We start from the raw sequence: 27,507 nt of genomic DNA, 5'->3' as shown, positions 1-27,507 counted from the left end.
TGGGCCTCTAATAATGGGCCTCTAATAATGGACCCCACATAATGGACCTATAATAATGAGCACTTAATAATGGACCACTAGTAATTAGTCTCTAATAATGGGCCTCTAAAAATGGACCACTAATAATGAGCACTTAATAATGGGCCACTAATAATGGGCCTCTTATAATGAACCTATAATAATGAGCACTTAATAATGGACCTCTAATAATGGGCCACTAATAATGGACCTCTAATAATGAGCCACTAATAATGGACCTCTAATAATGGACCACTAATAATGAGCCACTAATAATGGACCACTAATAATGAGCCACTAATAATGGACCTCTAATAATGGGCCACTAATAATGGGCCACTAATAATGGACCCCTTATTATGGACCTATAATAATGGGCCACTAATAATGGGCCTCTAATAATGGACCACTAATAATGAGCACTTAATAATGGGCCACTAATAATGGACCCCTTATTATGGACCTATAATAATGGGCCACTAATAATGGGCCTCTAAAAATGGACCACTAATAATGGGCCTCTTATAATGAACCTATAATAATGAGCACTTAATAATGGGCCTCTAATAATGGGGCTCTAGTAATGGACCACTAATAATGAGCACTTAATAATGGGCCTCTAATAATGCCCAGCACCTTGTCCTTGAGGATAAAGGCATCGGCCATTGATATTCAACATCTCAGATCCTTCTCTAATCCATCATCATCTGTTGGAGAGTGTTGGGAACCCCCATACATATTAGTCCTTCCATAATCAGCGCCCAACATTAATGTAATGTGTATGAGGGCCTTTAGAATATTTAGTGACACGCTCCCCTTAAAGGGATTGTCATATCATAGACATTGGTGGCATAATAGCATAAACCACCACCACTAATGTCTGCTGTGACCATTCTGATCACTAGAACATAATAACAATGAATCTAGGAAACGCCATTGCCTCTATTCCTGAAGATCCAACACTTAAAGGGGTTGTCCTCTCCTTTGATATTGATCATATATCCGTGAGATAGGAGATCAATATCACATAAGTGGGGGGTCTTACATCTGCCACCTCCACTCATCCGCTGTGTATGAAGTCAGCACAGCGCCATACATTGATTAGTGGACACTCCTGGGTACTGCAGTTCAGCATCTCTAGAGAATGGTAGATGATCTGCAGTATCTGGAAGTGACCACTAGAGAGCGCTATCCAGGTGCTGTTCTGTTTTGCTCCATACACTTTTACATCCAGCCACCATTAGAGCTGATAACTTGTGCTTGGTAGAGGGTGTCAGACCCCCACTGATCTGGGGACATGGAGGTGTATATATCCGTCAACGGATAAAACCTTCCCGAAATAAAATTCCCCCCTTATTTCCCCCCTTTGCAGCTGTAATCTCTGACATCTAGGAGGCTCAGGAAGTGCGGTATTCCTCCGAGTCTCCTCTCCGGGGCTTCGTTCTCCGCACATTAAGAATCCTCCCTTAGCAGCATCTGATTTTTGTTATTTTGTCATAGTCGATTATGACTTCTTCCCATATAGGCAAACTTTGAGGTTGCACCATGTTTGTCACCTTGTACGGCCGTGAAGATTCAGCTTCTATGGGATGTGTCATATAATGAGATTCCTCCTAAGACAGCGGTCTCCTTAAGGAGGACCTGTTAAAAGTGGCCATTTTTTTCAATTATTTTATTCCCATTGCTCCCTGTGCCTATTTTTTTTTTAAATGCATCATATGGTTCCAGAAATATGGGCATTTTTTTCCTCTTAGAGCTAATTTTTATGGTCGGAACCAAGGGGGTGGTGCTCACGGGGCAAAAAAGACACGCCCCAGAGGATCCCTTGAGAATCGTCCACTTAGTAAAAACAATAAAAAATAGCACTAAATAAAAAAAGCCCAGATCTCTGTAAATAAATAGTGCATTAAAAAAGGAATACTCAGAAACAGAGGGAATAAAATAAGAGAAAAAACTGGACATTTATAACTTTGTAAGAAGAAACCTTACTCCTTAGACACCACCTCTCACCTAGCCAGTTTTTCCTAATTTCGCACTGAAGAAGGGCAAGAATCCCCAGTTACATGCATATGGGACCTCTGTTTTGGCTTTATATCTTCTCATGTGGCAAGGTTCCTTAAAGGGAATCTGTCCCCTGGTTTTTCTGCCTAATCTGAGAGCAGTATGATGTAGAGACGGAGAACCTGATTCCAGTGCTGCATCACTTACTGGGCTGCTTGCTGTAGTTTTGATAATCTCCTGTTGATAAAACAGTGATTTTATCAGGACAAGTTGTCTCGTACCATCTAGTCCTCCTGCTCTGTATAACCCCGCCCCCCCACCAATGACTGGCAGCTTTCTGGCTATGCAGAGTGTACACAGAAAGCTGCCAATCAGTGGCGTGGGCGGAGTTATACAGAGCTCAGCATTCCGAGGACTGCAGCAAATAAAAAAACAAAGTGACAGCAAGCAGCCTAGTAAGTGATACATCACTGGAATCAGGGTCTCTGCCCCTATATTATGCTGCTCCCAGATGGGGGAGCAAAAACCTGGTGACATATTCCCTCTAAAGGGTTGATATTGCTGTTTCCAATAGGTGGCACTAGAGACCCTGCTTTGTTCCTCTGTGTAGAGGATTTATGAATATCCTCTAGTGCCGTCACTACATGAGCCAGAACATAGCACCACTCAGCAAGAATGTCTATTGCTCTGGTGACATTAGTGAGGTTTCTGGAAGCCGATACCTCTGATCTGAAAAGGGAAATCCCTTTAAGGGAACGGAGACCCCCTAATATATTTTTTCGGACCTTCACTGAGTTTGTGATCAGTTTAGTTCTGAGCTAATGCCAGATACAGTAGGATCTCAAGCTTTTTGTACTTGGTCCTCACCAGCCAAAACGTGGCACACGCTGGGCATCTGGGCTCAAAGTTGATGCCAAAATTAAAAATGTGCTAGTTCCTCTAAGGTAGGTTAGGAGAATGTGTAAAGGTGTATGACCACCCTAGTTTTGCCAGATAAGGGTATACAGTCATGGCCAAAAGTGTTGGTACTCTTGAAATTGTTCCAGAAAATGAAGTATTTCTCCCAATGTATTGCAATTACAAATATCTTGTTATACACATGTTTATTTCCTTTGTTTGTATTGGATCAACACAAAAAAAGAAAGTAAAAAAAAATGCAAATGGGACATAATTTCACACAAAACCCCCAAAATGGGCCAGAGAAAATTGTTGGCACCTTTCCAAAATTGTGGGTAAACAACTTTGTTTCAAGCATGTGATGCTCGTTCAAACTCACCTGTGGCAAGTAACAGGTGTGGGCAATGTGTACATCACACCTGATACCAGATAAAAAAGAAGAGACGTTGACTCAATTTTTGCATTGTGTGTCTGTGCGTGCCACACTAATTATGGAAAACAGAAAGAGGAAAAGAGAACTGTCTGAGGACTTGAGAACTAAAATTGTTGAACAATGTCAACAATCTTAAGGTTACAAATCCATCTCCAGAGATCTTGATGTTCCTTTGTCCACGATGCGCAACATAAGAAGTTTACAACCCATGGCACTGTAGCGAATCTCTCTGGATGTGGAAGGCAGAGAAAAAATTGAAAAGGCCAGGGCGGTGCCTATCCCTGTACTATACTGCCTATACCCTACCTACCAGCGGAGGTTGGCACCCTAGAACCTGCGCAAGTGGCGCCCCCCCGCTCACCGACGGCTGTCCCGTAGAATATGTTGGAGCACAGGGACTACCCATTGCTGTGCCCCTGAGCTGGTGGTAGAACTTCAAAAAGAAAATAATTGTGGGTCAGTATGAACTGTAAGAGATGCAATATAAAACAATATATAAATATAACATATATATATATATAATATAACAATATAAAACAATTGTGTTCAACGAATTGAGTGCCCCTGGATTTTAAGAAAAAATCAACAGCTCGTAATCGCATAACATGCGGGATGCTACTATATAGTGCTTCGACGTCAGTTGACGCCAATAAAGTATCTTTACCAACCACAACATCTTCAATCTTTAACAATAAATCTGACGTATCACGTATGTAAGATGGTAAAGCTGTTACGAACTACCTCAAAACCTTATCAATGTATACACCGCAGTTCTGTATGATAGAATCGTTTCCTGAGACTATCGGTCGTCCTTTTAAAGGTGACAAACCTTTATTCACCTTGGGTAGTGCGTAAAAAACAGGTATAATTGGTGTTTTTTTCATCATAAAGTCTTTTTAATTTTTTTATATCAAACCAGAGGTCAAGGCTTCCATAAGTATACCGCCCAACTCAGCATTAAACCTCTCATTTGGATCATTCCGTAGCAACCCGTATGTTGACACATCCATCAATATTCTAAGGCATATCTCCTTATAACCAGTATGATCAAGAATCACCAGGTTACCCCCCTTGTCGGATGATTTAAACACAAGATCCTTCTTATCTGATAGGGCATCCAAAGCCCTCCGCTGACAGGCAGGGTCAATATAGGGTTACTGGTTCCAGTCTATCTCTTGTGAATATATAGGACCCTAATTACATCATTTGGGCACACTGTGTGTATGGAACTGTCTCCTTTCTACCCCATCTTGTAGGGTTACTGTAGACTAGAAGGGACAGCCGACGGTGAGCGGGGGCGCCACTTGCGCAGGGTCTAGGGTGCCAACCTCCGCTGGTAGGTAGGGTATAGGCACAAAAAGAGGAAAAATCCTCCAATATTCAAGAATATAGGCAGTATAGTACAGGGCTAGGCACCGCCCTGGCCTTTTCTATTGCATAATTTTAGATGGTGATGGTTTTGGTTTATGCACTGGTTATGAAGTAACTTTAAACTAATATAATAAAAGGTATATTTTATGTGCATAGTAGACATATTGGGGGTTTCTTTCTGTGAATGATTAATTATACCCCCAAAAAGTAACTCTTTTTTCTGTGAAATAGTATACAGATAAGACCAAGATTTAGCAACATCATTCTACTGTTTGCCGAAAAAGAAATGAGGCCCACAAAGAATAGAGCATAGTACCTACAGTCAAATATGGTGGAGGTTCAAAGATGTTTTGGAGTTGTTTTGCTACCTCTGCCACTGTGTGCCTTGACTGTGTGCAAGGCATTATGAAATCTGAAGATTTTGGATCGCAATGTAGTGCCCAGTGTCAGAAAGCTGGGTTTGCGTCCTAGGTCATGGGTCTTCCAGCAGGACAATGACCCCAAACATACTTCAAGAAGCACCCAGAAATGGATGAAAAAAACACTGGAGAGTGGCAACAATGAGTCCGGATCTAAATCCCATTGAACACCTGTGGAGAGATCCTCAAATTGATGTTGGGGGAAGGTGCCTTCACGTGAGAGACCTGAAGACGTTTGCAAAAGAAGATTGGTTCAAAACTCCAGTTGAGAGGTGTAAGAAGCTTGTTGATGGTTATAGGAAGCGATTGATTGCAGTTATTTATTATAAAGGGTGTGAAGAATTTCTCTGGCCCATTTTTGGGATTTTGTGTGAAATTATGTCCAATTTGCCCTTTTTTCTGTATTTTTTTGTGTTGTTCCAATACACACAAAGGAAATAAACATGTGAATAACAAATAGGTGTAATTGCAATAATTTTCTTGGACAAATACTTAATTTTCTGGAACAATTTCAAGGAAGGGTGTCAAAACTTTCAGGCATGACTGTATCTTATGATTTTCACATTAGTTTTGTCTTTTGGTGGAAATGCTCCTAACTGGACATTTTCCCCAACTGTATTGTGTCCTCTATTTGGCCAGTTCTACCATAAAGTTTGGAATGTGGTTTCAGAAGATGCTTCACTTCATTACTCCTCCTAGAGTAATCAGTGTAATCCTTTCATTGCTGCCATCTTCCTGTTTTCACAAGTCATGGACTACTTGGTTGACTAAATAAACTTCTTTGTCAGTTCTTAGAGGCAGGGGCAGAGCAACCGTGGCCAAATGCTTGAGATGCCTTCACATACAAGTCAGGTCTACAGACCATAGCCCCACTGATAGATTCATAATTGTAAGTCCATATAGTCCCTAGGCTCGCGGAGAAGGAGTACAGTTTTTTGTATGTTCCTAACCTTTCCTCAGGATGGTGGACCAGTGGAAGACCTGCTGAAAGTTCATGGATCATACTCTCAGGTATAGGTTGATTACATGAACAATTCTATAGGAAGACCAGGAGGAGCAATGTTTCTGCTCCTGAACTAAGGGTTCCTTTGTGTAGATATTATGGAATTCAGGACAAATGCTTCATACTTCCACCTCTCGTGATAGAAATGTCTTGGACAAAGATATTCTTTGAAGATGTTGTACGGTTTTGACAGTCTATCATCCGGCCATCTCCTAGAACAGTGGGCCCCCCAAGCTTTCTGATTTTGAGAGCCACATTCTGATTGAAAAAGGCAATATATGACAAGCAGGAATTCCCACCTTACCTCCATTTAGGTTTTTCCCATCAAGTTGACCATACTAAGAAGAGATTTCTAAGCCCCCAAGGAAAGTATTTGCACATCCAGATCAGCTCTTCTGTGCAGGGATAGTCACAAAAGCCATCATCTGGAGACCTTCTCTCCATAGCCACCTGGTGTTAATACACTGAGCTGGGAGACATCCATGAGCCAAAATTCACTGGCTCATGGGCATCTTGAGCAGCAGATTGGGAACCCCTGTCCTAGAGGTTCTGGCAGCCCCCATGGTCTTCTGCTGGGACTTGATGGGTAAGCTCTTGCTGATCTTAGTTTGATCATTGTGGCCATGTTATTGCTCCATGGTTTCCAACATTGAGGTGCTGCGCAGATTTAGAACACCCATGTATGAATTTATAGTTTAGGTTACCGGCCACCATTACGGTCTACCAGAGTTGGCCTGTTTCCTAAGCAAAGAGTTCTGCTCTGAAGTCCCCCAATGCTGCAGAGGCTCAGCCAATCTTCTGTAGCACAGCGGCCCCCTAGTAGAAGGAAGTCGGGAGGCAGTGGAGCGGTGCGCTCCTGCAGAGATATAATGACAATATTGATTACTGTAGAAGAAGCATTGTCTGTTTCTCTGTTCCATTTCCATAAGAATTGGGTATACCAAAGCTTTGGAGGTCGCAGCGTTTAACCCCTCTACCACACTAAATAGCCCCCCGAAACATTCACTAATGTAAGAGTGATGATTGTACAAGCGTGTCCATAGAAAATAGATCAGGGGAATTATGTCTGTTTTGCTGTTTGAGGCAAAATGGGAAATCATTTCCCATCTTAAAAATGAATCCGTCAGGGTTTTGCTACCCTATTTGAGACAGAGACACTGATTCCAATGATGTATCACTTACTAGGCTGCTTTCTGTCATTTTGATAAAGACTACTCTTTTATCTGCTGCAGTTCTCTGAATGCTAAGCTCTGTATAACCCCACCCACATCTCTGATTGGCAGCTTTCTGTGTACACTGTGCATAGGCAGAACGCTGCCAATCAGTGATGTGGATGGAGTGCTGCTTTCAGTGACAGATTCCCTTTAGTTTGCCATCCACTATTTTTGAGTGGGTGGTTTCTTTTCATTGACATTCTGCCAGCACTATGAGAGCTGGAACTTCCTCCTTTTCCATTGCCATTGTCTAGTGATTAGCCTGCTCAGTTTTGCTTGTAAGCATTCTGACAGAGAGGTGAGCTCGGCGGCTCTGCTGTTAGAGGTGGATTACACTTGACAATAGGCACTGGAAGCAAGTCAGACAGATGGGAGAATTTTGGAGAAAATTTTGGTGGGGCTAAAACATTATTTTAGGATAGTGCAATTTCGATAGTCATCGCATTGCCGGTTAGATGATCCAATGTTTAATAAAGCAACAGTTTGCGAGAAAGGGATAATGGGCTCTTACACAAAGTCTTTCCTGTAAGCTCTGGGATCTCTCAGAGGTGAAATAAAAAAATAGACAAGAATCTTCCTGAGACGTCCCTGCTGTACGCGGGATGAGACGAGCAGTCGCCTCCTGTAGTCACCGCCTCACATCTGCAGCCGCCCCGTTATCGCCGGCAGCCGGACGCTTATTTACTTATGCACTGAGGCCCAGAAAGCAGAATTTTATAGCCATAACATGTGAAAAGATGCCATAGAACGAGGTGAGGATGGAGAAGGACTGAGACCCATCCTGAGCCCGGCCCGGCCGCAGACGCGGCTCTAGACGCTGCGCTCTGTTTATCTGCAGCCAGTGGTCCGTGCTGAAACGGGTGAGCAGGAAGGTTTACATAGGTGGTCTGTCGGATGTCAGCAGGCTGAATGGTCGGCAAATATTTCTTCACTTACATACGAGGCGATCAAATAGTTTCTTTAATTCTTTCTTCAAATGTCCCGTAGGCAAAATTCATCACGGAAAATGAGTAAAATCATGGAGAAGAATTATAATGTCGCTTCCACCATTGGTGAACCTATTGTTAAATATTATAAAATAAGATATGAAAAAAAAACCCTGAAAATAACAATTATCTTTTCAGAATCATTTTATTTTCAGATCAGAGCACACTATATCAGCTCACACACAGCCCCTATATACAGTAGGATACCACACAGCATCCCCTATATACAGAATGAGCCCCCTATATACAGTATGAGCCCACATACAGACCCTTTATACAGTAGGACACCACACAGCATCCCTATATACAGAATGAGCCCCCTATATACAGTATGAGCCCACACACAGCCCCTATATACAGTAGGACACCACACAGCCCCTATATACAGAATGAGCCCCCTATATACAGTATGAGCCCACACACAGCCCCTATATACAGTAGGACACCACACAGCATCCCCTATATACAGAATGAGCCCCCTATATACAGTATAAGCCCACACACAGCCCCTATATACAGTAGGACACCACACAGCCCCTATATACAGAATGAGCCCCCTATATACAGTATGGGCCCACATACAGCCCCTATATACAGTAGGATACCACACAGCATCCCCTCTATACAGAATGAGCCCCCTATATACAGTATGAGCCCACACACAGACCCTTTATACAGTAGGATACCACACAGCATCCCCTATATACAGAATGAGCCCCCTTTATATAGTATGGGTCAACACACAGCATCCCTATATACAGAATGAGCCCCCTATATACAGTATGAGCCCACACACAGCCCCTATATACAGTAGGACACCACACAGTCTCCCCTATATACAGAATGAGCCCCCTATATACAGTATGAGCCCACACACAGCCCCTTTATACAGTAGGACACCACACAGCATCCCTATATACAGAATGAGCCCCCTATATACAGTATGAGCCCACACACAGCCCCTTTATACAGTAGGACACCACACAGCATCCCTATATACAGAATGAGCCCCCTATATACAGTATGAGCCCACGCACAGCCCCTTTATACAGTAGGATACCACACAGCCTCCCTATATAGAGTATGAGCCCCCTATATACAGTATGAGCCCACACACAGCCCCTTTATACAGTAGGATACCACACAGCCTCCCTATATACAGAATGAGCCCCCTATATACAGTATGAGCCCACATACAGCCCCTATATACAGTAGGATACCAAACAGCATCCCTATATACAGAATGAGCCCCTATATACAGTATGGGTCAACACACAGAACCCCTATATACAGAATGAGCCCCCTATATACAGTATGAGCCCACACACAGCCCCTTTATACAGTAGGACACCACACAGCTTCCCTATATACAGTATGGGTCAACACACAGAACCCCTATAAAACAGAATGAGCCCCCTTTATACAGTATGAGCCCACACACAGCCCCTTTATACAGTAGGACACCACACAGCATCCCTATATACAGTATGGGTCAACACACAGAACCCCTATAAAACAGAATGAGCCCCCTTTATACAGTATGAGCCCACACACAGCCCCTTTATACAGTAGGACACCACACAGCTTCCCTATATAGAGAATGAGCACCTACATCCCCTATATACAGTAGGACACCACACAATCCCCCGACATACAGTATGAGTCCATACACAGCCCACCTATATACAGTTTGAGCCCCAACATATTCACTCCCCCTATACACAGACACACTTTCCATACAAATTGACACAAAAACCCCTTCGGTCGCTCCCGCTCCCCCAGGTTCTGCTCCGGTCTGTGCTGTGTGCACCGACTCTCCGGACAGCATCATTTACAGTCAGGGTGCTCACTGATGGATTCTCAGTTCACTCCTTCTACAGCCAGCAACAAACAATACATCACAGAGGCTCAAGGAGGCAAACGGTGTAAACTTTTTAATGAGGCCATATTGAAAAATATATATATTTAAACCCAAAAATACATGTATTTAAGTTAAAAGTAAAAGTGCCCCTAAACGTGGCTATAAATGTGTAAGGGAACATAAAAACTTAGTGCTTGTTAATCTAATATATGGTCCTAGTTCTTTCAAATTCTGAAAATTTTGTTACATCATAACATTTGTTAAATCATAACATTATGGACATGAAATTACTTGTACTTAAAGGTAACTTCAAATCGCAGAAAGACAGGAGAGTCTGGGAATATAAACTGATGACGACCTTTGACACTCTTACTGCAGGAATGAATGTGTCGCATGGATTTATGTCTTTTTACATCAACTAAGGAACTTGCCCATCAGACCATGTGGGGTCATCACAACAGAACCAGACCCCAATCAGAGGACAATAAAACATTCCTTATCTAAGAATTGGCCCAATATTTATGGACGTAACTGTTTATCACCCATGGTAATTCTGCTTCATGTCACCTAGCTTATCTATGGTTTTTTTCCCCTTTTTTTTTTTTCTCTATACTATGTTGTGCATAAATATGTGATTCTTCAGAATTTGTTTTAGTCTTTGCCTGATGAAGAGACGTATGTAGTCTCGAAAGCTTGCAATTTGTTACCATCTTTTCAGTTAGCCATTAAAAGGTATCAACCACTGAGGACTCTCAATTCTGAAAATGTTGTTAACATTTTCTAAAAAATGAACTTAAGCGACCATTCGATGGGTGAAACTACAGTTTTAGCAAAATAAGGACACATTGTTATCACCTGAAAATAAGCCCAATAGTCGTTAAGTCTATGGCTATCCTATGCTGGGGCGCCCCTTCTATGCACCTAAAAAAAGAAGACATACAGGAGACCTACGTGTTTGAGGCTAAGGCAGATGCCATAATTCATCCCAAAACTTACATAGGAAAATTCTTCTCATATTTTCTGATCTGAATCTTCCCTTCTTCTTCCATAATAAGCTTCTTGACATTTCGGATTCTGTTTGTGAATATTTTAGAAAGTTTTTTGATGTGCGCCAAAGTTGGAGTTTACACCGAGCGGTCGTGTAAAATGTAAATATTTAAAAGTCTCGCATTGTCTGTAAATTTTCCATGTTGTGGGACGATGTTTGTGGTTTCGGACCACATGAAACCTTCCTGCTCTACTCTTGTTACATAAACGCCAAATGTTCTCAAGTGGACCCTTTCATGTGGTCATCCTCAAGCAAACGTAGCTAGTCTCGAGACAAGGAAAGAAGTATCCCCAGTCTGGAACGTTGTAGCACCAGGTGGAACAGATTAGGATCTGTGGTAACCCCCAATGTAGTTATTGCGTCTGGTGTCACAAAAAAAACCCCCTGCAACTTAAAACATGTCCCCGGTGGGAAAGATGAAGTCCATGATCTTTATTTATAGATCCCCCAATGTTGTTCTGTCTTTCGCGAACTTGAAGAAGAATGGGGTCAGCCAAGGTTATGACTGGATCTGGGGTTTAGAAGACGTCTTATCCAGAAAGACGAAAGGCTGTAATTAAACATAATCCTGTCTGCGTAGAGGAGACTTCACCCAGGAATGTTCTGACTAACATACCCAATTTTTTCTGCCAGTATAGGTCACCAACATCCCAACAGTCCGAGGTACAAATTTAACTTCATTGCTGATGTGGTGGAAAAGATTGCTCCGGCCGTGGTGCACATTGAGCTTTTCGTCAGGTAACGTCATCTACTCTGCTTTTGCTGATGAAAGGGCGTACGTACCCAAGTGCCAGACTTTTACGGGAGCCTTGGAGACAGTACCTCAGACATGGTTGGTCCATTCTTTTTTTTTTCGGCTTGGTGTGGTGGACCTACAAGGTATCAAGGTATGCAGTCCTTGATCAGCCTGTCGAGGGTGCATACTGCTGTGCGAGATGTGAGCACGTTGTGCATTTGGAAACCCAGATTCTGAATCTAAATGTGCAGCTGGCAACACTGAGATCCATAGACAATATGGAGAGGAGTCTTCTGCTCACTGAGCAGATGCTCAATGGGATAGTTAAGGGGGGGATGGTAGGATGGAGCTGCAGGACAGTGAAGTAGCAAGCTGGGTGACAGTTTGCTAAGTTGGCAGATGAGGGGGGTGCCAGTACAGGGGTAGCACTGCTGCAGCCAGGCATGTCCTTTGAAAGCTGGAGGAGTGACTGCTCCAGTAAGGAGGGAAATAGGAGAGCAGGGCAGGCCAGACAGGTGCTGGTAGTGGGGGACTCAATTATTAGGGAAACAGATAGGGCAAACTGTCACAAAGACAGGGATCGTCGAACGGTGTGCTGCCTACCTGGCGCTCGAGTCCGACACATCGCTGATCGGGTGGACAGATTACTGGGAGGGGCTGGTGAGGACCCAGTGGTCATGGTGCACATTGGCACAAATGACAAAGTTAGAGGTAGGTGGAAGGTCCTTATAAACGATTTCAGGGAATTAGGCTGCAAGCTGAAAGCAAGGACCTCCAACGTGGTATTTTCCGAAATACTGCCTGTACCACGTGCCACGCCAGAGAGGCAACGGGAGATTAGGGAGGTTAATAAGTGGCTCAAGAATTGGTGTAGGAAGGAGGGGTTTGGGTTCCTGCAGAACTGGGCCGACTTCTCAGTTGGCTACAGGCTCTACGCTAGGGACGGGCTGCACCTCAATGGGGAAGGTGCAGCTGTGCTGGGGGAGAAAATGGCTAGAAGGTTGGAGGAGTGTTTAAACTAGGGATTGGGGGGAGGGTATTCATTTTATAGGAGGGGAAGATAGTGCAGATAGAGACCTGGGCACAAATAAGGGAGTTGGGGGTGATGGTGGCATGGGGGGTGGGGTTAGAACAGTTAATAATTTAAGAAAGAATAGAGGTACAGAGAGGAACATCAAGTGCATGTATACTAATGCCAGAAGCCTCGCCAACAAACTGGAGGAATTAGAATTTATGTTGTTGGAGCATAATTATGACATGGTGGGGGGCACCAACAGGCCAGACCGCATAGCAAATATAAGGGTTGGGGGTCACTTGGGGAATAGTGATCACAAAATAATACGTTTTCATGTATCCTTTAATAAGATGGGTAGTAGGGGGGTTACAAGGACACTAAATTTCAGGAGGGCAAATTTCCAACGGATGAGAGAGGATCTTGGTGCAATTAACTGGGACGATATCCGGAGACATAAAAATACACAAAGAAAATGGGAGACATTTATTAGCATCCTGGATAGGACCTGTGCACAGTATATACCGTATGGGAATAAACATACTAGAAATAGGAGGAAACCAATATGGCTAAATAGAGCTGTAAGGGGCGCAATAAGGGACAAAAAGAAAGCATTTAGAGAATTAAAGGAAGTAGGTAGTGATGAGGCATTAAATAAATACAGAAAATTAAATAAATTCTGTAAAAAGCAAATCAAGGCAGCAAAGATTGAGACAGAGAGACTCATTGCCAAAGAGAGTAAAAATAATCCAAAAATATTCTTTAACTACATAAATAGTAAGAAACTAAAAAATGAAAGTGTTGGCCCCCTTAAAAATAGTCTGGGGAAAATGGTGGATGAGGAAAAAGCCAATATGCTAAATGACTTTTTTTCATCAGTATTTACACAAGAAAATCCCATGGCAGACAATATGATCAGTGATAACAAAAATTCCCAATTAAGTGTCACCTGCTTAACCCATCAGGAAGTACGGCGGCGTCTAAAAATCACAAAAATTGACAAATCTCCGGGCCCGGATGGGATACACCCCCGAGTACTGCAGGAATTAAGTACAGTCATTGATAGACCATTATTTTTAATCTTTAAAGAGTCCATAATAACAGGGTCTGTACCACAGGACTGGCGTATAGCAAATGTGGTGCCAATATTCAAAAAGGGAACAAAAACTGAACTCGGAAATTATAGGCCAGTAAGCTTAACCTCTACTGTGGGTAAAATCCTGGAGGGCATTCTAAGGGATGCTATGCTGGAGTATCTGAAGAGGAATAACCTCATGACCCAGTATCAGCACGGGTTTACTAGGGACCGTTCATGTCAGACTAATTTGATCAGCTTCTATGAAGAGGTAAGTTCCGGACTGGACCAAGGGAACCCAGTAGATGTAGTGTATATGGACTTTTCAAAAGCTTTTGATACGGTGCCACACAAAAGGTTGTTACATAAAATGAGAGTAATGGGGATAGGGGAAAATATGTGTAAGTGGGTTAAGAGCTGGCTCAGGGATAGGAAACAAAGGGTGGTTATTAGGGTTGAGCGACCTTGACTTTTTTAGGGTCGAGTCATGTTTCGCGAAACCCGACTGTTGGAAAAGTCGAGTCGGGCGAAATCGGCCGATTACTGCGCAAAGTCGAGGATCGGCCGGAACACGAAACCCTATGCACGTCAATGGGTTTTTTGTTTTTTTTTCTCTCCCTCTCCCTCTCCCTCTCCCTCTCTCTCTCTCTCTCTCCCCTCTGTCCCAGCACAGAAAATTTCGTTTTACACATTCCAAATCGCTAGTGCGCACAAGCGATAAAATGATGATAGGCGTGCACGCCCTAACCCCTATGTCATCACTCTGCCCACACTCCTTCATTGGCTGAAAAAATGGCGCTACACGCGTCATACGAAACGCGACTTTGGCGCCAAGATCGCGTACCGCATGGCCGACCCCACACATGGATCGGGTCGGGTTTCATGAGACGCCGACTTTACCAAAAGTCGGCGACTTATGAAAATGAACGATCCGTTTCGCTCAACCCTAGTGGTTATTAATCGAGCACACTCGGACTGGGTCGCAGTTAGCAGTGGGGCACCACAGGGGTCAGTATTGGGCCCTCTTCTTTTTAACATATTTATTAATGGCCTTGTAGGGGGCATTCAGAGTAGAATTTCAATATTTGGCAGATGACACTAAACTCTGCAGGGTAATCAATACAGGGGAGGACAATTTTATATTACAGGATGATTTATGTAAACTAGAAGCTTGGGTGATAAATGGCAAATGAGCTTTAATGGGGATAAATGTAAGGTCATGCACTTGGGTAGAAGTAATAAGATGTATAACCAGGGGCGGACATACCGCCGGTTCAACCGGTGCAACTGCACCGGGGCCCAGAGTGGGAGGGGGCCCCGACGGAGATACAAAGCAATGAGGTGAATGACAGCCAGCGGCAGTATTATTGCTAACAGGAGAAGCAGGGGGCCCGCTCTGCTGTGCACATGTGATATGACGGTCAAAAGGGGCCCCCTTCCTGACCTCACCTGTAAGCATACATTTCGCTGCTGTCCGGCTGTCACTGGTGCTTCGCGGTGACGGCAGATGCAGGAAGAGAGGAGTGAGGGTCCCTCGAGTCACTGAAGCTGTGGCTCTGCTTGTGACTGCTGCTGTGCACGTGCGCACTCTTCCCAGAGCCTCAGTGATCCGCGGGACTGGGATACACATGAAAATATGGGGAGGGGGTATCACTACTCTAGGTAGGTGAAGGGCCGGCCCGCCGGGAGTCTGTAAGGCTGAGAGCAGTGGACAGGCTCCATGTCTCCCCTGCTCATTTCCTGTGTTCTTCTGGGACGGACCAGCTCCCTGCAACTGCACTCTCTGTAGGTACACAGTCCATGTGATGTATGTTGGTCTGTCTAGTGTGTGTGTGTATGTACTGCTGTGTGTATACTGCTCTGTGTGTATATAGGGCTAGTGTTTGTGTGTATACTGCTGTGTGCGTGTATATAGGGCTAGTGTGTGTGTATATAGGGCTAGTGTGTGTGTGTGTACTGCTGTGTGTGTATATAGGGCTAGTGTGTGTGTATACTGCTGTGTGTGTATACTGCTGTGTGCGTGTATATAGGGCTAGTGTGTGTGTGTATAGGGCTAGTGTGTGTGTGTGTACTGCTGTGTGTGTATATAGGGCTAGTGTGTGTGTATACTGCTGTGTGCGTGTATATAGGGCTAGTGTGTGTGTGTATACTGCTGTGTGTGTGTGTATATAGAGCTAGTGTGTGTGTATACTGCTGTGTGTGTGTATATAGGGCTAGTGTGTGTGTACTGCTGTGTGTGTATATAGGGCTAGTGTGTGTGTGTGTGTGTACTGCTGTGTGTGTATATAGGGCTAGTGTGTGTGTATACTGCTGTGTGTGTATACTGCTATGTGTGTATATAGGGCTAGTGTGTGTGTGTGTGTGTGTGTGTGTGTGTACTGCTGTCTGCGTGTATATAGGGCTAGTGTGTGTGTGTATACTGCTGTGTGCGTGTATATAGGGCTAGTGCGTGTATATAGGGCTAGTGCGTGTATATAGGGCTAGTGTGTGTATATAGGGCTAGTGTGTGTATACTGCTGTGTGTATATAGGGCTAGTGTGTGTGTATACTGCTGTGTGTATATAGGGCTAGTGTGTGTGTGTGTGTGTGTGCTGCTATGTATATAGGGCTAGTGTGTGTGTGTGTGTGTGTGTGTGTGTGTGTGTATCTTCTGCTGTGTATACGCATATGTTATGATAGGCATTTTATACACAGTGTACATGCATGAGGGGGGCCTCGACGTATTTCCTGCACAAGGGCCCATTGCTGCTTGTGTCCGCCCCTGTGTATAACTATGTGCTTAATTCTAAAACTCTGGGCAAAACCGTCAATGAAAAAGACCTGGGTGTATGGGTGGATGACAAACTCATATTCAGTGGCCAGTGTCAGGCAGCTGCTACAAAGGCAAATAAAATAATGGGATGTATTAAAAGAGGCATAGATGCACATGAGGAGAACATAATTTTACCTCTATACAAGTCACTAGTGCGACCACACTTAGAATACTGTGCACAGTTCTGGTCTCCGGTGTATAAGAAAGACATAGCTGAACTGGAGCGGGTGCAGAGAAGAGCGACCAAGGTTATTAGAGGACTGGGGGGTCTGCCATACCAAGATAGCTTATTACACTTGGGGCTGTTTAGTTTGGAAAAACGAAGACTAAGGGGTGATCTTAAGTTAATGTATAAATATATGAGGGGACAGTACAAAGACCTTTGTGATGATCTTTTTAATCATAGACCTGAGACCGGGACAAGGGGGCATCCTCTACGTCTGGAGGAAAGAAGGTTTAAGCATAATAACAGACGCGGATTCTTTACTGTAAGAGCAGTGAGACTATGGAACTCTCTGCCGTATGATGTTGTAATGAGTGATTCATTAATTAAATTTAAGAGGGGACTGGATACCTTTCTTGAAAAGTATAATGTTACAGGGTATATATACTAGATTCCTTGATAGGGCGTTGATCCAGGGAACTAGTCTGATTGCCGTATGTGGGGTCGGGAAGGAATTTTTTTCCTCAGTGTGGAGCTTCCTCTTTGCCACATGGGTTTTTTTTTGCCTTCCTCTGGATCAACATGTTAGGGCATGTTAGGTAAGGCTATGGGTTGAACTAGATGGACTTAAAGTCTTCCTTCAACCTTAATAATAACTATGTAACTACCCTTCTAGAGTAACAGGTTTGTTGGTATCTGTATGTGAATCCTGCCTTGAGCAGGGAGTTGGATACGATGACCCTTGAGGTCCCTTCCGACTCTACCATTCTATGATTCTATAGGATGGGGGAAACTGGACCATGGGTAGAGAGAAACAAAAAAACACCATAAGGCACCCAATCTGATCTTTACTATAGGGCCCTGTCATTATCAACGTTACTTTCAATGACTCAGTAAACTTTACACAGATATAACAACTTTGGGGGAAAAAAATTGCATCTGAGGAAAGAGGTAACGTTTCTCCTGTGGAGAGTGACATGTTTGACAAGCCAGTGTAAGGAGACTTATAGGCCATGCAATGGTCCACTGGGAATTGAAGTATGCATATTGCCTCTTCAGAAAGGAAGAGGCCTTAAATTGTAGTGCCACCTGTTAGAGGTAGCAATACCACATAGTCAATATCGACCTTTTAACGAGCCTTGCCATATGATGTAGGATTAAAGCCAAACCAGTATATCAATTTACAGACCTGTGTTTCGGAGTGTTGCCTCGCTTCAGTGCAAAGCATGAGATTTGATTTGGCTGTATGAGAAGCCTCTGACTGAGGTATAAGGGGTAACAGTTCTCCTTGTTGAGAGTATCAAGCTTAACATGCCTGGGAAAGGAGACTTATAGGACATGCAATGCTCCTTTGGGAAAATAAATATTCAAATAGCCTCTTCAGAGAGGAATAGGCTATGAAATCTAATGCCATCTATTGGTAGTAGCAACCCTAAAAACCAATATTGACCCTTTACCGAGCCTTGACATATGACTTAGGATAAAAGCCAAACTAGAACCTCAGTTCCCAGACACGTGTTTCTGGGTGTTGCCCCCTCATCAGTGCAAAGCAAAGCATCTGATTTGGCTGTATAACAGGCCTATGAGCCAACTATGATATTGGAAAATATATGGACTTATATTTGACTTAATTGCATGAATTTTTGAGTAAAAATCATTTTTACTATCAGGTTTCATTACAAAATTTGGTCCTTTTGGCTTCTACAGCCTCACAACCCATAGTAGACGCCAGGGTGAGGTATAGAGGTTTTCTTAGCCTTCCAATACCTATGTGATGAGACTTGGCAGAGCCGATGGGTAGCCGGTAGGCTACTGAAAGCCCCTTTTGCTGCCATCTTGGTGCACTAATTTTGCAATATATTGTAGCAATGCTGCATATGCTACAAGGAAGTCCAGGTGCTCTTGGGAGGCCAAGCCATTATAGTAAAAATTTAATGAAAAAAATATTTGAAAGAATATTACAAAAATTCAAGAAAATTTAAATCACCTTCCATTTCCAAATTCTAAAAATAAAAAAACATATTTGGTATTGTCTAAGTCCAATCTATCATTATATTAATGAACAAGCTGATGAAAAATTGGAAAAAAAAAAGTAGTTGCAGGTCTGAGAAAAAGGCGACATAACCCAAATTTGTTCTGAATTTTTTTAACCACTAAAATATAAAAAAAATACCTTGCAGGCTTGCTATCACCATAATCGTACTGACCTGAAGAATCATGTATGCTGCCAGGTTTTTACATTTTTACTGCAGAATGAATGCTGTTAAAAAGTAAAAAAAAAACAAAGGTGAAATTAGTTTTTTTAATTATTATTATTTCACTCAACTCGGAATTTTTCTACCTTTTTCAGTACACGGTATGATAAAATGAATGGTGTAATTCAAAACTACAAGTCGTAACCAAGCAAAGCCCTCATAATGCAGTTATGTGGAGGCAAAAATTAAGAAAAAAATGTTTATGACTTTTGGAAAAAGAGGAAGAGAAAACTAAGGCATGAAAAAAAAAAAAAAAAAGAAAAGGTTGACCTATCCTTAGGAAATGTCATCGATATCAGATAAACGCTTCCACTGATCCACTGATTGAAGGAAGCGTTGCGCGATAGAAGCGGTACAGCGCCATACGTTGAGTAGTGACCGTGAGTGGTACTGCAGCTTTCTCCCATACAAATTAATGAGAATTTATTTTTGTACTTTTTGGGCTTTTTTATTATTGTTCACTTCCGAAGGAAAGGATATAAATCTATCCTGGTGAACACACCGGTGCGGGCCTCGTTATTGTACAGATATCGGAGCTGCATTTTGTTACATGTCCTACATCTGGAGCTTCCAGTGAAATCGATGACCGCTGGTGCCCAATGGTCATCACAAGTAGCGTCTGCCCAGCGTTGCGTCCAGTTGGATCATTGAAGTGTTTCTTAAAAAGCAGCTTAGAGCCGGATTATTTTGCTGCTTGGCAGGGGCACCTCATGTCTGCACCGCAGTGGTGAAATAATATGATTATCTGGCATTAGGACGGCAGCCACAAGCAGGACAACCTCTCTCTAAATCACGAAAATTGCTGCTTGCTTCTGGTGTTGAATATAGACTAAAGTAAAAAAAGGCAGTAAGTAATTTGTAATCTGGGGAACGTGGTTGTGCCAAAGTAAATGAAGGCTCCTCGCAGCTATAAAAATTCTTAAGTGCTTACCATAGAGTTTGCACGGCTCCATCATTCATACGTGTGAGCCTAGAAATCCTCTGTCCTGAAATGACTCAACACCAGCACGAGAAAAGTGTAGACAAAATTTATACCTATACCTAAGGGCCTATGTGCGGAGAAGAAGATAAATACTGTTCATAGAATATGTTAATTAAATCTTCTAACTAGTTTCATCCATAGACAAAATTATTTAATCAAAGAAATGACAGCAGCAGGAGAAGAGGAGTTTGTCCTTGTGATAAGCAGTGACCTGTCCAATCTTATCATTATGTTGGACATACACATAAGATAGCTGTCAGATGAGCTATGTCTCCTGACTCTCAACACAACCGGTAGGGGCTCATCTCCCCTAAAAAAAAAATAAAAAAAGGTAGAATTGAAATTTCAACTACCTGATCCTTCCCATCAGATAATTTTTGAGAGAGTCGGAAACCCCCCATCCCCTCCATCCATGTACATCTGATGGTCAGTAGGTCCTGGGACGGGTATGGCTGACTTTCATCTAATGAGATTGGCGGCCTTTAGACTAACGTAGACCACATTGATAGATTATGGGTTTAAGCAGGAGAAGACTATGTTGAATTTGTTGGGAGCAATGACCTGTCCATTTAAAAAGATATAATTATGTTAATGAAGATATAAGACTGGACACCACCAATACAATGTCATAAAGGAGTTGAAAATAACCACACTAATAAATCAAGGGAATTATGACAACAGCAGAAAAAATGTGTTGCTTTTTTTGGAGGCAGTGACCCCTCCACTGATGATAGCATGTTATTGGAAACACAGAACTGGGTGGGTCACACAGTGTCATTGTGGATATAGGTAGGATATATACCACACTGATAGATCATGGAAATTATGACAACAGCAGAATAAAGTGTGTTTAATTTTGTGGGAGGCAGTGACCTGCCACCCATGGCATTATGATAATGGAAATAAATGGCTGGATGGGTCAAATACAGTGTCACAATGTAACCTAAATAGACACATTCCATACTGTCAGTACGAGACCCCAGATCTATCTTGGTCCCCTGCGTGAACTGGAACAGCCAGAGGGCTGGATGTGGCCCGTGGGCCTGAACAAAGTGCGAAGTAGGTTAGTAAAATTCCATCAACTGTCAGTGATAGATGGTGGAAATTATAACAGCTGTAGGAAAGGAGTTAGTTGATTTTGATGGAGGCAGTGACCATTCTACTCATATGATTATATTAATGAGGATATAAGACAGGATGGGACTGAAAGAGATAATGACATAAAATATATAGATACATTTCATACTGATACATTATGAGAAATATGATTGCAGCACAAAAAGTGTATTTATTTTGTGGGAGGCAGTGACTTGTTTACTCCTGATTTTACTATGAAGGTTATTGCTAAGGTCACAGAGCTGGATAAACAAAATACAATGTCAAGAAGTAAAATAGATCTACAACCCCTGGCAAAAATTATGGAATCACCGGCCTTGGAGGATGTTCATTCAGTTGTTTAGTTTTGTAGAAAAAAAGCAGATCACAGACATGGCACAAAACTAAAGTCATTTCAAATGGCAACTTTCTGGCTTTAAGAAACAGTAATAGAAATCATTAACAAAAAATGTGGTAGTCAGTAATGGTTACTTTAACCAAGCATAGGAAAAAAATTATGGAATCACTCAATTCTGAGGAAAAAATTATGGAATCATGAAAAATTAACAAACAAAAAAACCTTCCAACACATCACTAGTATTTTGTTGCACCACCTCTAGCTTTTATTACAGCTTGCAGTCTCTTCATCAATCTGGCTCCAACTTTCTCTGATTGCTGTTGCCAGATCACCATCGCAGGTTGGAGCCTTGTCATGGACCATTTTCTTCATCTTCCAACAAAGATTTTCAATTGGATTGAGTCGGACTATTTGCAGGCCATGACATTGACCTTATGTGTCTTTTTTAAAGGAATGTTTTCACAGTTTTTGCTCTATGGCAGGATGCATTATCATCTTGAAAAATGATTTCATCATCCCCAAACATCTTTTCAATTGATGGGATAAGAGAAGTGTCTAAAATATCAACATAAACTTGTGCATTTATTGAAGATGTAATGACAGCCATCTCCCCAGTACCTTTACCTGACATGCAGCCCCATATCATCAATGACTGTGGAAATTTGCATGTTCTCTTCAGGCAGTCATCTTTATAAGTCTCATTGTAACGGCACCAAACAAAAGTTCCAGCATCATCACCTTGCCCAATGCAGATTCGTGATTCCTCACTGAATATGACTTTCATCCAGTCATCCACCGTCCACGATTGCTTTTCCTTAGCCCATTGTAACCTTGTTTTTTTCTGTTTAGGTGTTAATGATGGCTTTCATTTAGCTTTTCTGTATGTAAATCCCATTTCCTTTAGGCGGTTTCTTACAGTTCGGTCACAGACGTTGACTCCAGTTTCCACCCATTCATTCCTCATTTGTTTTGTTGTGCATTTCCTGTTTTGGAGACATATTGCTTTAAGTTTCCGGTCTTTCGCTTTGATGTCTTCCTTGGTCTACCAGTATGTTTGCCTTTAACAACCTTCCCATGTTGTTTATATTTGGTCCAGATTTTAGACACAGCTGACTGTGAACAACCAACATCTTTTGCAACATTGGGTGATGATTTACCCTCTTTTAAGAGTTTGATAATCCTCTCCTTTGTTTTAATTGACATCTCTCGTGTTGGAGCCATGATTCATGTCAGTCCACTTGGTGCAACAGCTCTCCAAGGTGTGATCACTCCTTTTTATATGCAGACTAACGAGCAGATCTAATTTGATGCAGGTGTTATTTTTGGGTATGAAAATTTACAGGGTGATTACATAATTTTTCCCTCAGAATTGAGTGATTCCATAATTTTTCCCCTATGCTTGGTTAAAAAAAGTAACCATTACTGACTACCGCATTTTTTGTTCTTGATTTCTTTTAGTGTTTCTTAATGCCAGAAATTTGCCATTTGAAATGACTTTAGTTTTGTGCCATGTCTGTGATCTGCTTTTTTTCTACAAAATTAAACAACTGAATGAACATCCTCCAAGGCCGGTGATTCCATAATTTTTGCCAGGGGTTGTATATAATTTCCATCAAATATCATATGATGGAAAACATCACAGCAGCAGGAAAGAAATGTGTTGATTTTGTCAGGGGCAGTGACCTATCCACCCATATGATTATGTTAACGAGGATATAAGGCTGGATGGCACAGAGATAATGGCATAAAATAAATGGATATAGACCACAATAGAAGATTCTTAGAATGGTGATAGCAGCAAGAGATGAGTGTGTTGGTCTTGCAGGAGGCAGTGACTAGTTCATTCATATTGTTTTGTGAGAACAGTGCTGCATGTTAAAAAATGTAAAGGAGTCAGATACCCTATAGCCACATAAATAGTTGGATTGATTATGGGAACAGTAGTTTGATGTTCTTTTAGGGCCCTGTCCACATGCCATTATTTTGATCTACTTAGGGCTATAACAGGATTCGCTCTGCTTTCCTTTTTTTTTTTCGGGAGCGGAGGTGGAGGGACAGTATGCAACTGTATAAAGACATTTTTGCAGAATACCTCCAATTGCTTGCCACATGTGTATTCGAAGGAGGAGACTGTTCCTTCACCATGAGCTTTAAAATTCTTCACATTTTTTCCATATTCCACAAATCTTGAAGCCATGTCTGTAGCAAGTATAAGACATAAGAAACATTCAAGCTCTGCTGCAAACCAAGAACTTATAAATCATCCTTATCCTCCACATTTTCCAGCAGCTATTTTTGGTTCTTAAGGGGGTTTTGAAGTTATCGGTCATTTCTCCTGTAGACCTTATCTTCCTCTAAGAGTAATGACTTGGAAGAATCAATTTTCTATGTAATGTTGACCATAAGTGATGCATCCTGGATGAACCCACTTTCCCCATTATTTTCATAGACACCCGCTATTTGGCCGTAACGTTCCCCTGTCCAGTGGATCAGGATTTATCATCTCGGATATGGGATTAATTGTAACCAACGCTCACGTAGTGACGAGCAGCAACGCCGTCTCTGGGCGACAGCACCTAAAAGTGCAACTCCATAATGGCGACACCTACGAGGCAACAATCAAAGATATCGATAAAAAATCAGATATTGCCACAATCAAGATTTACTCAAAAGTAAGTATGTAAGGTCTTATCATTGAGCGCGTCACTTTTGCTAATTAAAGGAGTCATCTCCCCGAGATCCTGGGCCAACAGTACAAAGCTTTGTTGCTCTAGTTGGCCATTGAACCCATGGCCAGAAGGGGCAAATAGGTTTGAACTGAGAAAAGGGCTTTCTTAAAACAAAGCTATAGCTCAACTTTCCTTTAAAGGTCCAATGCACTCCCTCACCCTGTATATAAATACCCCACTTGTCCCATGGTAAATGCCCCATTAGCCTCCCTCTAACTGAGCCTTGCTTAAAGCATATTCTGAGGAAATGCCATAAATACCAACCTCTAGGATCCAGACCTATAGGAGGAATGTAAGGTCACCAGATTACTCTCGGTATATTTCAGTGTAGCAGTGGCAAAGCTTATGGAGACCCCCATTCTCCTAGAGATGGGACCTGCACAAATTAGCCATTTATCCAAAATGTATTCCGTAAACCCTTAAGGAAATTTCTGACTAGCTATTATAATGGTTGACAAGGGAGCCTTGACCAGTAGTGAAAATCACTCTCAGATACCACTAGTTGGGATGGAAAGTCCCCGGGGAACCTTAGATTAGGCAGTGGAAGTACATCAGTCACTCGTACGTGTATGTTTATAATAATAATAATAATTTTATTTATATAGCGCCAACATATTCCGCAGCGCTTTACAACTTATAGAGGGGACTTATACAGACAACAGACATTACAGCATAACAGAAATCACAGTTCAAAACAGATACCAGGAGGAATGAGGGCCCTGCTGCTCGCAAGCTTACAATCTATGAGGAAAAGGGGAGACACGAGAGGTGGATGGTAACAATGTTTCTGTTCTTGTATATAACTTTTGCTTTTTCTTTTTGTCTAGAAAAAGTTACCAGTCTTGTTGTTGGGACACTCGGCGGATCTGAGACCTGGAGAATTTGTGGTGGCTATCGGAAGTCCATTTGCCTTACAGAACACCGTGACAACGGGAATCGTCAGCACGGCTCAGAGAGACGGAAGAGAACTCGGCCTGAGGGACTCCGATATGGACTATGTGCAGACAGACGCCATCATTAACGTAAGTCTACATCTTCACTTCTAGATAGATGAGGTTTTTTCAGGATCTTGACTACTGTAGCCATTGTTTGGTGTACTATGATATAGACGTGTCGCACAAGTCAGGAGCCTACGGCCATGTTTCCACCTAGCAAAATGCTGAGGCTGCAGGGAGACATTTGCTACATGACATTGAAATTGCAGTGAAACATTGCGACTTCAGATCTAATGATTTCTTACCTGCGACCTCCTTTGACTGTTAGGGTAGGATAACACCAACGTATAAAATAATCAGTGTTTTATGCAAGAAAGTGGGACAGTTTTTTATTTTTTTTGTAACCACCAGTCCCGATTTCATGGCACGTCTAAGAAGCATGGTTGACAATTTATCTTTTGGTTTTACCATATTCTTCATATTTTTAACAGTTAAATCTTTTTTTCTTAGTATGGAAATTCTGGGGGTCCTCTGGTGAACTTGGTAAGTATTATATCTTCATGTTATTGCATCTACGATAGGTAAAGGAACATAGGCCGTAGGAATATAGACCAAATGAGCCTTTGGACCTCCTTAGGCTTCAGGGCCCAGGTGCGACCTCCACCATTGCACCCTTTATAGTTATGCCCCGAGAGACCTGCCACCAGCAGGTGTAACTTGAAGTTCTTCAGCCCTTATGCAAAGCCTGAAACATGACCTTAAATCCTAAACACCCATATCGGGCAGACAGATCTTTTGAGCGCCTCCGAGTTTAGGGTTTGGATTCGACTGTAATTTTTACCATGATTCTTGTTTTATCCAACATGACCAATCATTTGTATAAAATTTTTAAAGTTGAGTGGTATTATAATAGGGTTGTAACATACCTTGGGGCAGGAGCCGTGGTACTCGTCTTAAACGCCTCAGCTCGCTACATGAAAATGAGGGTCATGGCTGGGTGTGTGGACTTGTGTTCGTTTGGCGATATGCCTCTGCAGACTGCATGGTGCCTCTGTATTTGGCTGGCCAGGTCCAGGTGTTAAATGAGGGAGACCACAGTTCAAAACTTCTTGTTGCTGAAGAGTAACTGAATAAGAACTATACACAGCGGACAGTAGGTATACACCTTCATGGACGTTCCTTTAGCAATATGCAACATCACACACCTTTCCTTCCTTGCTGAAATTCCTCTGCTCTTCTCAGTGCCTCTGTCTCCTAGTACAGCCCAGCAAACTATCTTGGCAGCTTCCATCTTCCTCAACAACATCACTAAAGTCCAGTCAGGAAGAGTCTTAGACTCCATCCCGTAGTATTGCGTCCTTCTCTCCATAGGACAGTTTATGTGCCAGTATGGCGACTGCTTACTTCCTTTATTACTGACTTACTTCCTTTAGTATCTAACACACGGTGCATATTCCCTTCTTGTTTTCCGTTCCCTTTTCCGTTCCATTACCTTTCCATATCAAAAATGCATGCTATCCAAATGGCCTTCCTGTTCCAGGCCTCAATATTCTTTTTTTTCTTTCTCCCTCTGTTTGGCCTCCTGGCTCCAATTCGGCTTGTTTCCACTTCTCTCCTCAGAGTTTTACTATCTGCTCCTCACGTCTCCCTCTTGCTACACAAACATTACATGTGGATCTGCCAGCTTTCAGACCTTAGGTCTGGTACTGCTGGAAGCTGGACCCTATCTAAATAATTACCAGGAAGTCCTCTCCTTTCTCCTCATGCAGATCCTCCCATCCTGTGCTAGACCCAACCCTTAACTCTATCTAAACCTACTTACTACCTGTTGCTGGTTAGAATATATAGCTCGATCAGCATTTTACTACATAATGATGTAAATCACCAAGCATGCAATACAGTAAATATGCAAAACCACAAAATGCATTATTTCAGCACAGATCCTTCAAGTGATATCCACAACATCTCCACTTCCTTACTGAGTCACTGGTTCACATATTACCAGAATAAGAAAAAAAAACAATACGTGTTAGCTTTTGGGCGAACGATCCCTCATCTGACACTTTTGACATCAGGGAGAAATAGCTATCAGCCACTGCAATCC

The 27,507-nt window shown here is 42.3% G+C and overlaps 1 protein-coding gene across 1 annotated transcript in view; it reads left to right on the top strand.

The window, feature by feature from the left end:
* Nucleotides 1-27,507, top strand: part of HTRA3 (HtrA serine peptidase 3) — a 46,349-nt gene that overhangs the window by 2,743 nt on the left and 16,099 nt on the right. The window contains exons 2-5 of the mRNA XM_077280075.1: nucleotides 11,890-11,989; nucleotides 24,189-24,411; nucleotides 25,296-25,490; nucleotides 25,914-25,946. Of these exons, the coding sequence (XP_077136190.1) occupies nucleotides 11,890-11,989; nucleotides 24,189-24,411; nucleotides 25,296-25,490; nucleotides 25,914-25,946 (551 nt within the window). The remainder of the gene's footprint in view (nucleotides 1-11,889; nucleotides 11,990-24,188; nucleotides 24,412-25,295; nucleotides 25,491-25,913; nucleotides 25,947-27,507) is intronic.

The sequence above is a fragment of the Ranitomeya variabilis genome, chromosome 1 (assembly GCF_051348905.1).
Source record: "Ranitomeya variabilis isolate aRanVar5 chromosome 1, aRanVar5.hap1, whole genome shotgun sequence".
NCBI lineage: Eukaryota > Metazoa > Chordata > Amphibia > Anura > Dendrobatidae > Ranitomeya > Ranitomeya variabilis.
This window is presented reverse-complemented; position numbering and strand designations above follow the sequence as displayed.